Source organism: Pteronotus mesoamericanus, unplaced genomic scaffold (assembly GCF_021234165.1).
Source record: "Pteronotus mesoamericanus isolate MK-2021 breed Mesoamerican mustached bat unplaced genomic scaffold, CSHL_Meso_final scaffold_54, whole genome shotgun sequence".
NCBI lineage: Eukaryota > Metazoa > Chordata > Mammalia > Chiroptera > Mormoopidae > Pteronotus > Pteronotus mesoamericanus.
In genome coordinates, this window is record NW_026555321.1 from 37,042,419 (window position 1) to 37,055,541 (window position 13,123).

The 13,123-nt window shown below is 43.2% G+C and overlaps 1 protein-coding gene across 2 annotated transcripts in view; it reads right to left on the bottom strand.

Annotated features, from left to right (window-relative positions):
- The window catches only part of NEK4 (NIMA related kinase 4), a 57,866-nt gene extending 47,632 nt beyond the window's left edge, over positions 1-10,234 (bottom strand). For both annotated transcript variants that reach the window (XM_054595054.1, XM_054595055.1), the window contains exons 1-5: positions 9,966-10,234; positions 8,205-8,471; positions 6,110-6,307; positions 5,817-5,924; positions 662-816 (exon numbers count right to left, since the gene is read on the bottom strand). In XM_054595054.1, coding sequence (XP_054451029.1) covers positions 662-816; positions 5,817-5,924; positions 6,110-6,307; positions 8,205-8,471; positions 9,966-10,058 — 821 coding nt within the window. In that variant the 5' untranslated portion in view covers positions 10,059-10,234. The remainder of the gene's footprint in view (positions 1-661; positions 817-5,816; positions 5,925-6,109; positions 6,308-8,204; positions 8,472-9,965) is intronic.
- Between the last annotated feature and the right edge of the window lie 2,889 nt (positions 10,235-13,123).

Consider the following 13,123-nt stretch of genomic DNA (forward strand, 5'->3'; position numbering starts at 1 on the left):
TGGTGTGATGTCTCCACAGCTGGGCTAAATCTCTGGAAAAGTCAAGGAAAGCATGAAGACCAGCCTAGGGATGGAAGGCCGAAGTTCTGTTTGGTGGAAAATTAGAAACAATTAAACAAAGAGATGGTCCTTTATCCCCTGGGGCCTTGTTAGCATTGCCTCCCAACTTTACCACATCACAAGACAGAGATCACAAATGCCTTGTCTAGCCCTAAGTCTTAGATTCTGGATAGCTGCTTAGTAAAGGTAGCACCTGCCAAGTCAAAGAAAGGAATTCTTTTTCTCTTGAGAAATTAAAATGAAGAGAGAAGCTTATAGGGTCTCAGAAATCTGAGCACTCTATTTTAGATGTGACTATTATCTTACATAGTAAATAATGTAATAGGTTTCTTAGATAATCTCTCATTTTAATATGGTTTCTAAAACACATGTCTTTTGGAATGAATCATACTCAATATGCCATGAAACCCTCTAATTCTCTAAATGGTTTTCTCAATTTCTGATTTTAGCAATTAAGCAAATCTCAATCTATGTTCTAGTCATGCAATTTTACTTTAGGTTTAAAAGAAACTCACCATAAATTTTGCACATTAAAATTACAGAAGCCACCCTCTTTTATTCTATCTATATAGCCCAACTATTTGCAAGGGAAGTATCTTACGCCTTTGTAGCCTCCAAAAATAAGGAGATTTGGCGCTTTATGTAAGGCTGCCTCAGGATGCTCCTCACAGAAGGTCTTTCTTCAGGCCTTTTGCTCAGCATTGTTCTTATCAGTTCTGCCAGCTCTGGGCTATAATCTTTTGGCATTGGTGGCAGCTACAAAGAGAAATAACACTGTAATTATGACGAAAGGTCTTGTGTAGCAAAGTAAATGAAGGTATAGTTTTCCAATTTTTAGTCATTATCCACATGAGCATAAAATAACCAGTATATTAGTCTACAGGAAGCATACTGATGTCCTGGTTAAAAGAGCCAGCTGTAAGATTGTAAAAGTACATCCCTCAAACCAGCAGTCCCCTTTGAGGACTCCCTCCTTCTGAAAAAAGGGCATGAGAGTTCTGGTCAAGACGATAAAGGCAGTACTCATCTCCTCCCTCAACCACATCAGAATTACAACTAAACTGCAGAACAACCATCATTCAGAACCATCTGAAATCTGGCTGAATGGAAATCCTACAACTGGGAAATTAAAGCCGCAGCCACATCAATACTGGTAGGAGGGGCAGAGATGCAGAATGGCCTGGTCCCACATACACGTGTGGCAGTTTAAATTAGGAGGAACGTCTTGGCAGCAGAGGGCCACCGCCCCCCTCGCACGAGGAGCAAGGGGTCCCAGACCCACACCAGGCACCCCAGCCCAGGGTTCCAGTACAAGGAGGAGAAGTCCCCATAACTTCTGGCTATAACAAGAGGGGATTGAGGCTGAGGGAAATGGAGTCCCAGGCAGTTCCCTCTGAGCTCCAGCAATGGGGCAGCAGCTTGAAAGGCACCAGAAACAGACAAGGAGGAATTGACTTGTCTGGCATCAGGGCAAGAACTTCGGGGGCAGCTTCACCCAGACACAAGTGCTGCCCGAGGCCATTGTTCCTTTTCTGAGCCCTCACACCAGAGAGCCACAGAGCCATCAGGCGGGTACTGTATCAGACTCCATCAACCTGGGTCACTTTGTTTTCTCTGCCCTGGGGATTCCCTGGGGCCCCACCCACCCAATATTTGGGCCCACGCAAGTTGTTTCTAGTGACTTGTCCATACCAATTGCTGTCTTGGCTCATGTTTCAGATTTTCCTACAATCTCTCAAACAAGGAGCATCTGGTCTCAGCAAGTCTTGCACCTCTTGCTGAGCGGCCCCAGGCCTGGCATTAGTAACAACCAACCTTGGTTCACAGTTTGACCTCACCTAGGTACCTCCAAGCCCAGAACAAGTCGCAGTCATCTGAACATCATTTTGTAGCTCATGCCACGGAGACCTGGGCAGACCTGAGCTGGCAGCTGACCTTGGCATGAACCTCCCAGGAGGCCCCAGGGCCAGTGCACCAAGTGGACAGCTTTAGATACGTTGAAGCACCTCCACCCAACCACCTCCACAAGGCACACACTCAAGGGTAGACACAGTGGACATCAGAGCCCTACTGAAGTAAGTCCTGCTATGTGGAGTGGGGCCCCGCACAGCTGACTCTCCACTGTGGTTGGAGGTCCTTGGTCACAGCCAGTCTTTGCAGCTGATCATCCTGGAGGTAAATGCCTCCCACTGACATACCAATAGCAATCAACACTCAACTACAATAGGAGGGTGTACACAGCCCACATGGGATTGCACCTCAAGTGCCCATGTTGGGTGGTTCAGGAGGCTAAGCCACAGGACCCCACAGAACACCTCCCATTGGGCTGGCCAAAAAGTTCGTTTGGTTTTTTTCCATAAGATAGCTCTAGTAGCACTTAGTTGTTTTTAACTTCATTTGAAACAATTTTGTTAAGACTGTATTGTGACAGCTGTCATATCAATGTGCATTTTAAAAAAAATTATCAAAATTGATCAATTTTTATGTAGCCACTTTAATATTGAAGATTGATAAATAAGCAAAATTTCAGCATATTATGCTGTATTATTTCAAAAAAGGTAAAAACACAACTAAAACCAAAAAAAGATTTGTAAGGTATATGGAGAAGGTGCTGTGATAGATTGAGCATGTCAAAAGTGCTTTGCAAAGTTTCATGCTGGAGATTTCTCAGTGAAGGATGCTCCAGGGTCAAGCAGACCAGTAGAAGTTGGTAGCGATCAAACTGAGATATTAATTGAGATCAACATTATATCATGGGGGAGATAGCCAACATACTCAAAACATCCAAATCAATAAAGTTATTAGTGAAAATGAAAAATGTGTCTTTTAGGGAAAAAACTAAAAACTAAACAGACCTTTAGGTCAATCCAATACATTAGGCCACTCTACCAAGCCTGGGAGACACAGCAGCTCTGCCTACCTAATACATAGAAAAAAACACAAGGAGCCTGCCAAAATGTGGAGGCAAAGAAACAGGTCCCAAATGAAAGAACAGAACAAATCTTCAGAAAAAGAACTAAACAAAATTGAGACAAGCAATCTGCTAGCTGCAGAATTCAAAACACTGGTTATAAGGATGCTCAATGAACTTAGTGAGAACTTTAACAACATAGAAAAGGACCAGTCAGAAATGAAAGATACACCAACTGAAATGAAGAATAATTTATAGGGAATCAACAGTAGAGCAGATGAAGCTGAGAATCAAATCAGCAATTTGGACTGTAAGGAAACAAAAAGTACCCAATCAGAAAAAAAATAAAAAAATTAAAAATGGGGACAGTATACGGAGGCTCTGTGACAACTTTAGGCACACCAACATTCACATCACGGGGGTGCCAGAAGGAAAAGGGAAAGAGAAAGAAATTGAAAACCTATATGAAAAAATAGAAAACTTCCCTAATCTGGTAAAGGAAATAATCCTACCAGTCCAAGAACCACAGAGAGTCCCAAACAATATGAACTCAAGGAGGCCCATACCAAGAGACATCGTAATTAAAATGACGAAGGGTAAAAGACAAAGAGAGAATCTTAAAAAAGCAGCAAGAGAAAAGCAGTTAGTTATCCACAAGGGGGCTCCCATTAGACTGTCAGTGGATTTCTCAACAGACACTTGCAGGCCAGAAGAGAGTGGCAAGAAATATTCCAAGTGATGAAACGCAAGGACCTACAACCAAGATTACTCTACCCAGAAAAGCTATCATTTAATATAAAAGGACAGCCCTGGCTGGTGTGGCTCAGTGGATTGAGTGCCTGCAAACCAAAGGGTCACCAGTTCAATTCCCAGGCAGGGTACATACCTGGGTTGCGACCCAGGTCCACAGTAGGGGGCATGCTAGAGGCAACAGATTGATATATCTCTTGCACATTAATGTTTGTCTCCCCATTTTTCTGTTTCCCTTCTCCTCTCTAAAAATAAATAAAATCTTTAAAAAATTAAAAATGTAAAAAATAGAATAGAAGGACATATAAAGAACTCCCCAGACAATAAAAGTGATGGTTAGAGCATCTTACCAGAGATGTCAAGACTGAACCATCAAACCAGTATTACATGAAATGTTAAAGGGTCTCTTTAAGAATAAAAAACTAAAAATATGAACAATAAAATGTCAATAAATACATATCTATCAACAATTGAATCTAAAAAACAAAATAAACCAATAAGCAGAACAGAAACAGGTTCATAGATACAGAGAATATTTTGACAGTTGCCAGATGGGAGGAGGATTGGCAGGATGGGTGAAAGAGTGAGGGGATTAAGAAGTACAAATTGGTAGTTACAGAATAGTCATGCGGACGAAAAGTACAGCATAGGGAATATAGTCGATACTATTCTAATAACTATGCATGGTATCAGATGGGTATGAGTTATTGGGATGATTACTTAGTAAGTTATGTAATGTCTAATCACAGGGGTGTACACCTGAAGCTAATATATAATGTATGTCAAATGTAATTGAAAAAATTTTTAATGATTTAAAAAAAAAAAATAAGGGCATGAGTTCCTAAAGATATTCACATGAGTACCAGGATATTCACTGCAGTATCGTTCTTGCAGTAGTGAAAAACTAGAAACAAATGTCCATCCATAGGGGACTTGAAGAATAGACTGTGGTATGGCTTTCTAATAAAATACTAAGCAGCCTCTCAAAAAATAAAAGATGTACCAAGCTGGAACGATGCCCTCATATATCAAGTCAAAAAAGTGAGTTTCCTAACAATGTCTAACAATGCGAACAGTTTGATTCCATTTCAGTTACTTTTTAAAAGTATCTTTGTGTCTATGTGCATATATACATACACCTAGACTTATATCTGTACATGACTGGGAAAAGCCTGGAATGCCATGCCCCGAGTTCTTAGCCCTGGTTATCTATAGGGGATTAAAATGGATAGGAGAGGGGAATTTCACTCCTTTCTTGTTTGATTCTTTAAATAGAATTATGGACAAATCTTACTCTTTGTATTTTTCAATATTTCTCAAACTAAAAAAATTAAATACCTTGTGTAATAATAAAATCTGTAGGTGATTTATAGCCTCAAACTTGGTGTGTGGATGCCTGGCAGGCAGAGGTTCCTCATGGAACTAAGATATAAAATTGGTCACGCTAGCATCAATGTTATACACAATGCTTTTTGCAATTCTTAACTGGTTACTAGTGATTGTGATGTTTATCAAAGAAACAAGTTCAGACAGAGTGAACTCATTTTTTTAAAAAGATTTTTATTTATTTATTTTTAAAGAAAGGGGAAGGGAAGGAGAAAAACATCAATGTGAGAGAGAAACATTGATCGGTTGCCTCTTGCCTTGACTGGGGACCGAACCTGCAACCTAGGCCATGTGACCTGACCAGGAATCAACCCAACAACCTTTCACTTTGCAGAACAACATCTAACCAACTGAGCCACACCATTCAGGTCCAGAGTGAACTCATTTTAAATGGGGCTCATTTAACCATAGCTGCTTAAGAAAAGCTACCAGTAATCTCTCAGGACACCTGCACGTCCTGTGGCTACAGGTAATGGTTTTCAAAAAGCCAATCCCTTGGAGCCATTACACCACTTTTACAAATTAATATTAAGAAATGATTGATTCTTTATCCTCCAGTTCAGCCTTCCCCACAGAAGGGACCCAGCATTTTTAACTGTCCACCCAACATCAATGATTACTCACTTTTTACGAGTAGCTACTTACAAAGCTGCATTGAATTAACCTTGCTCCAAATATTAAAAATAATTAGTTCCAGAATATTTTTTACCTTTCCTTCAATAATCCGATAAACTAACGAATTCATGTCTTTTGCATTGAAAGCATGCTTCAGGGTGGCCATTTCATAAACACAGCATCCTAGAGCCCAAACATCAGACTAGAAAAGAAAAATAGTAAATGGTTATGTATCAGAATGGCTTATTTACATTTTTTCTCTTAAAAAAGAAAAGACATTTTCCTTAAACCAATTCACAAAGAATTCTTTGACTACTCTGATGAGCTTTGAAATTATGAATACTGTTCTAGAGACAAGGTGAGCTGGCATACACAGCCCAATCCTACCTTATAGTTGTAGGGCTTGTTTGAGAACAATTCAGGGCTCATATAGTAGGGTGTGCCAATGAGGGTGCTAGCCATATCGCAATGGTTCTCTAACACTCGGGCAATTCCTAGGTCACCCACTTTGATGATGTTTGTTCTTGTTAGGAAGACATTTTGAGTTTTCAGATCTCGGTGAAGGATGTGTTTTTCATGTAAATACTGAAAAGAGAAATAAAATTTCATTAAATGTAAATATACTTATTTATTCATTTATTCCTGACTTCTTATATACCATCAATAATTGCATGAGTTAGAGAGTCTTAGTTACCTACATATCAAAACACTAGAGTTTTATAGTCTCTAAATAAAAAGTCTAATTTACAACTTTCCAAAGTAAAAAAAATTGCCCTGCCCTGACCAGTGTGGCTCAGTTGGTTGGGCACTGTCCTGCAAGACAAAAGGTTGCCAGTTCGATGTCCCATCAGGGTACATGCCTAAGTTGCATGTTTGGTTCCTCCAGTTGGGGCATACACAAGAAGCAACTGATCAATGTTTCTCTCTCACACTGGTGTTTCTCTCCCTTTCTTTCTCCCTCCCTTCCTCTCTCACAAATAAATAACTTTAAAAAAAAAAATTGCTCTGGCTGTGTAGCTCAGTTGGTTAGAGCATCTTACCAGATACCTCAAGGTTGCAGGTTCAATCCCTGGTCTGGGCAGATACAAGAATCAACCAATGAAGGCATAAATAAATGGAACAATAAATTGATGTTTCTCTCTCTCTCTCCCCCAGCCTTTCTCTCTAAAATCAATCACTAAATTTCAAAAATTTTTTCAAACATTTAAAAAAAAGAAGGGCAAAAAAAGAAGGGCAAATGGCAGCCATGGCAACGGCAAGGGCAGTGACAGCGGTGGAGCAGGCAGTGATGAGCAAAGTGGGCTGGGCAAGTCCACAATGGTGAACACACCGTTCAAGTCCGAGCTGTGGAAGTCCACCCCATTGGGCCTGGGGAAGGGGCCCATTCCCTAGACACTGTAGCTGCACTCAGTGACCCAGGCTCCCACCTCCAAGTCCTGAAGGACATCACCACAATGTCCACTGAGAGAACCACCTTGTCTGAAAACCCAATGAAAGCTGCATGCTGCCCTGTGCCCCGACTGAGTGCACCTGACCCCGACCACCACGAGCTCCCCAGCCACCCCGAGCCCTCTGAAGTTCACCGATGGGCCCATGACAATTCCACAGAGGAATACTAAGCACAAACACACCCCTGGGCACTGGGGTTCCCCAAGTGCTCAGCAGCTCCCCAACGAACACCTGTGTATGAGAGCAGGAATTAAAGGTGGACAGTGCTTTTAAAAAAAGGTTTAAAAAATTAAGTTCCATGCATTAATTTGCCCAGCATCCTTCACAATTGTTCACTGACCATTATACCACTTAGTATTATATGGATCCAGTTGAAAAACATGCTTACAAACTCCCACTGAAGGTGGAAAAAATAACTTATACAAGGTCAGGTGCATATTCCTCTCAGATTCAAAAAGTCTTCAGCTTAGTATTTTCAAATATAACAAGTTCACTTTTATTTAGAGAAAGTATCCTAGAATTTAAACTACAAGGTCAATTAATTTTGGACAAATCTGCCCAGTTTCAGAGTATTTCATAAACAGCCCCACTCTTGAATGTGTATATTACACCACAAACATACTTTGCATTTCTACTCACTATGCCACAGGTTTAAAGCTCAAACCCCTACAGTTTATTGCATACTAATTAGCCCAACCACCTTTCAGTATGACACAGCTGACCAGCTGATAACAAACATGATCCTTCTTTGCTCTCTGTAGACTGAGGGGCCTTAAAATGAACTTTGGTATACATATCAAAAGAATAGAGAACTGGCTTCCCCTCCAATTAGACATGAAATCCATCTCTACATCGTATCACTTATTCAGAAACGTTCCAATGATACAACACGGATGACTGGCTCTACTTCATAAATAAATTTTCAAAAAAATACATTTTCTTCACGTACACATTTGGGGAAGAATTTCCCTAAAATCCACCTGCAATTTCCCTGTCCCCTTGGAACAAGTAGGATGCTGAGTCTGGACGGTACCTGCAGAGCCATGGCAATCTGAACAAACCATTCCACCACCTGACTTTCAGGCAGAAGCTGCCCTTTTTGTTCCTTGAGCTTTCGGTACAGATCACCTCCTTCGCAGAAGCCCATGACAATGTACAGAAGACCATCCCCTCCCTCCCATGACTCCTTATAGGTGACAATGTTCGGGTGTTTCAGCTGAGACAAGAGCTGGGCTTCCTGTTCAGCAGCTCGCCGCTCTCGGCTGGAGGCATTTCGGAGGTTGAGTTTTTTGATGACATACTACAAAGAAAACACACATTTTTACAATGCACAAATAAACCTACAGTTTTATTCGTTCAGAAGTATTTAGAGTTTCCCTGAATGTCTTCAAAACTAATCTTCTGGAACCTGTCCGATAACCTAGTCATTTTGTTATTCATAATGCACAAAACTGGGGGGGAAAAACATTTGCTATCACTAACAGTATTTTTTACAGGTTAGACTTAAGAGCAGGGACAGGGGGAGGGTCCCCCAAAATTTCTGCAGACAGAATGATTTCATGGGTTGCGTTAAGTACTCAAAGGGATCCATATCCCAATAAGGTTAAAACTCACTGATCCTCAACATACAGATTATTCCTACTTTTAAAAAAAAATCAGTATCATCTCACACCCAATACACTGCCCTCAATCAATTAAAAGACCATACAACTCCTTACTTAACAAACATATATATAAATGTGCTTTGTAAAATGTAAACTACTGCTCAAATGTGAGGGGCTATTATTATAGCTAGAACCCCATCCTTGACTCAAAAAAACTAATGACTTCCCCCTCTCACCTGAGTGGCCAACACCTGAGGCAAGGCAGAATAGGTGAGAAAGCCTTATACTTAAGAGAGACATCTCTAAGCTTGTCTGGAGCAGTCCCACTGTGTTGGTGCAATTATTAATGGCACCTCCTTTCAGTTTCAAACTTGTCCCAGTTTGTACAATACATTAGTCACCCTATTTACAAACTACATTAAAGAACTAGCTCGTTATTCTGAGGTTGGGATACAGTGCTCTAGCAAAGGAGTGACATTAGATATTAGATATTTTATATTTATAATATAAAACTTATGTTAGATTTAAGTTTTAGAACAATCACTAAGACTGCAATGAAAGGGATGGATTGGAGAAGAGCAAGTGGACTGGCAGGGAGGACCAGCGGGAAGCCTCGACAATAGCTTATCTAGAGACAATGATGTCCTGGGTTGGGGCAGTAGCAGTGGAGGTGGAGAAGAGCCTGCTGGCTCAGTGGACAGATGAATGGGAGTGGGGGGAAGAGGGGAGTCAAGAATGACTCCCAGGTGTCCAGCATGGGCAACGGACCGGTTGGTGGTGCTACTCGCTGAAATAAGGATCATGAGAGAAGGTTTGGCGGGAAGGTGCGGAGTTGAGTTAAGTCCACAGTCTTGAGGTCGTAAGGACAGGGCCTGTCATTCAAGGAATAATATTTGCCAGGCGCTGTATTAGGTCCTGGGAATGCATGATCGCGTGGGGCTGCTGAGCGTAGGAGAAAGTGTAGATCAAGCACACCAATTAAAACTACAAAGAAAAACTCCTTTGGTTTCGTTCAGGGTGCATATTACAGAAGGCATGGCCTGTCTTAGTGGTCTGGGACATTGGCCCAGGGGAAATGCCAAACGAGGTGAGTCCACTTCAGTCACTACAGGGGCCTAACATTGGGATGACGCCCTCGACAAATCCCTGCGTGCCCCACGCCCCCAGATGGACCCCTAAACTCCGCCGACCTGCCTGCCGTCCCGCCGGTGCCTCACGAGCGTCACCTCCCCGTAGCTGCCCCTGCCCACGACCTGCAGGTAGCAGTAAGCGTCCAGGGGCATGTTCCCGGCGCGGAGTAACAGTCGTGGTGCGGTGGCAACGGCAGCTGAAGGCAGGGTAACGCGCCACAGCGAGAGGCCCGGCTCACGCCCGAGAAGCTGCCTTGCCCGGGGCTGCAAAGATGGCCCGGCCCGGGCGCGAGCGCGAAGACCCGGCCCAAGGCGACGCCGCTGCCATAGCGATCCCAGCCGGCGCGGCTCCGCGCATGCTCTGGCAGTCGGGGACGCTCCGTAGGGTGGTTCCGCAGCCGCCGGAGGACCTACCATAAAGCCGAGGCGCCCGGCGGCCAGAGCGGCTCCTCCGGGCCTTGCGCGCAGTCTCAGCCTCAGCTCCACCACTAAGAACTTTCGCGGTGCTGGCCAAAAAAAAAAAAAAAAAAAGATTAGATTAGATTAGATTGGATTAAATGAGATTGGATTGCATTAGATGAGATTAGATAGATAAATAGATAGGTAGATAGATGATAGGATAGTCACGGAAGCTTTTGCTTATTGAGCACTTGTTCTAAGCGCTTTTCAAGTATTAGCCATTCATTTTACAAATATTGACTACCTACCACGGTGCCAGGTCGACAAACTCCTTGCTCTCCTGGAGCTAACATTCTAAAGGGGTGGGTGGTAGATACAAACTCCAGACTTAGAGGTAACATTTGGTATTTTTTACTCCTTTCTCACGCATTTACCTGTGCATCCATCAATACATCTTTTTTTTTTTAACTCATTGCAAAGTAATTGGACATATCAGTACGCTTCACTCCTAAACACTTCAGGCTATGTATTGCAAAGTGTGAAGAACTCCATAATGACTCCATCCATTCCCCTGCCGTAAGTGACTTGACCAAACTCTGGCAGGGCTTCAAACAGCTTAAGGCAGTGTCCCTAGGAAGACCCTGACCCTCCCTTAAAGGCCTGCCTATGAAAGCTCAAAGCCACCACAAGAACTTATTGTTTGCTCCAGCCAACACTTCCCTCTCCTAAAGTATTTACTAAAAGAAATCTTGCAGTTGTAAAGCCTTCCTGTGTCCTTCTACAATCCAGGAGTGTATTTCTCAAGGACCTGACTTCATCTCTTTGAAATATAAGATTCCTTTTGCCTATACCTGACAACTAATTTTTTCTCAGTTGGAGGCAATATCGCCCTTGTTGAAAATACATAATATAGAGCATGCTATTACCCTGGAAAGTTAATTCATGCTCTGTCCCAGTTAATCCCCAGTCTCCTCCCAGAGTCAAGTACATTAGTTCATTGAATTCTTACATCAATCCTGTGTGGCTGTTGCTATTATCATCCTCACTTTACAGTTAAATAAAACGAGTCCCTGGGACGTTAAGAAGCTCAAAACAACATTTTAGAAGCCTTAGAGTTTACTCTTTCCTAAGCATGCCTGTATGAGTCCACTTGGCCTCATCTCAGTTGGCCTAATCTGCCCCCAAGAGAGTTTCCTAGAAAATGACTCCGGTTCCCTAAATGTTTATTTTAGTCCTTTTCCACCCCTCTTCCCAGCATTCTTTGGCCCTCTGGGGAATCCTCTTGTTTCTTGGTTTCTAGAATTTTCCTGGTGCTCCTGATCCCCTTATACACTTCTATTCTTTCTCTCCCCGCCTCTCAATTTTATTTATTTTTTGGAGAGAAGGGAAGGGAGGGAAAAAGAGGGAGAGAAACATTGATGTGTGAACAAAACACCTATCAGCTGCCTCTTGCATGTCCCCAACTGGGGACCCGGCCTGCAACCTAAGCATGTGCTCTTGACTGAGAATCAAACAGGTGACCCTTCAGTTTGCAGTCCAGCAGTCAATCCAGTGAGCCACACCAGCCAGGGCCACTTCTATTCTCTTTTGACTTCTCACGCTGTCCTCAGGTTTTGAAGTTTCCCAAGGTTCTGTGCTCTGCCCTGTGCCTTTTACTTCCCCCAACTTGCCCTTCATCAAATCTATCAGTCACTCTATATACATTTAGTATGGGCCCACATGGTGCAGGGCTGGCGCCCTGCCCTAGAAGCACAAAATGAACAAGACAAAGTCCTGCCCCTGTGGGGCTTAAAGTCAAAAAGGAAGATAGCCATTAATCAACCAAGCATCCTAACAAGTTATTCTTGCTAACTGAGATCAATGCTGTGCAGAAAGGTCACTGGATTCAGCCTAGGCATCCAGAGGAGGTTGCCCCAATCAAGCATTGCTTCCGCATATGTTTGAAGGAAAACTTTTCCAGTCAGAGGGAGCACCATGTGCTAAGGCCCAAGGGACTTCTTTTGTGTTTCCACCTCCACACCTCAGTATGTACTCCCTGAACACTGAGTTGTGCCTGTCTGCTTCAACACCCCAAATCCAGTATTTGACATGAGGCTGGCACCCAACAGATGTGAACAGATAAATTGGGGGTTGATAAATGAATGAGTGGACAAGCACCCGCCTATGTGGACCAGGAAAATGTTCCTATGGTTGAAACTGAGAGACCTAGAGGGGCCGTGGCTGGGTTGACATGGAGGAGTCAGCAAGGGCCAGACTACTCAGGACCTGGAAGTGTGTTAGATAGGGAAAGGCCTAGAGCAGGTTGGCTTTTTAAATGATGACTCTGATCGCTGCAAGAGAAGAGCCTGTGGGAGCAGAGTGGAAATAGATGAAACAGGTCTCTAGGTGAGAGACGAGGGTGGCTTAGACTCAGTGGTAACTGGGGATTTGGAGAGAAGTAAGTGGACTAGAAAGATATTTTGAGGGTTGGGGTAGGGTGTCTAGGGGACACCAGCATCAGGATTACACCAAGCTTTGTGACTTAGATGCCTAGAAGGATGGTGGTGGCCTTCATTGGCGTGGACAACAAGAGGGGAAGACCAGGCTTGGTGGTGGGGGTGCAGGAAGGGGAGAGAAAGGTCATGACTTCAGTTTGGACATATCAGATTGAGGGACTCTCTGACAATAAAGCAGGCAATTGGCTGTGTGGGTAGAACTCAGAGCAAGTCTGGCCCTGTGTGCTGTCCTGTCGCACCAGCAGCACAGCTACCCTCTCAGGCCCCCGGGGTCAATCCACCTCAGCTGCTTTCTGTCCACCCGTCTCCTCACCAACCACATCC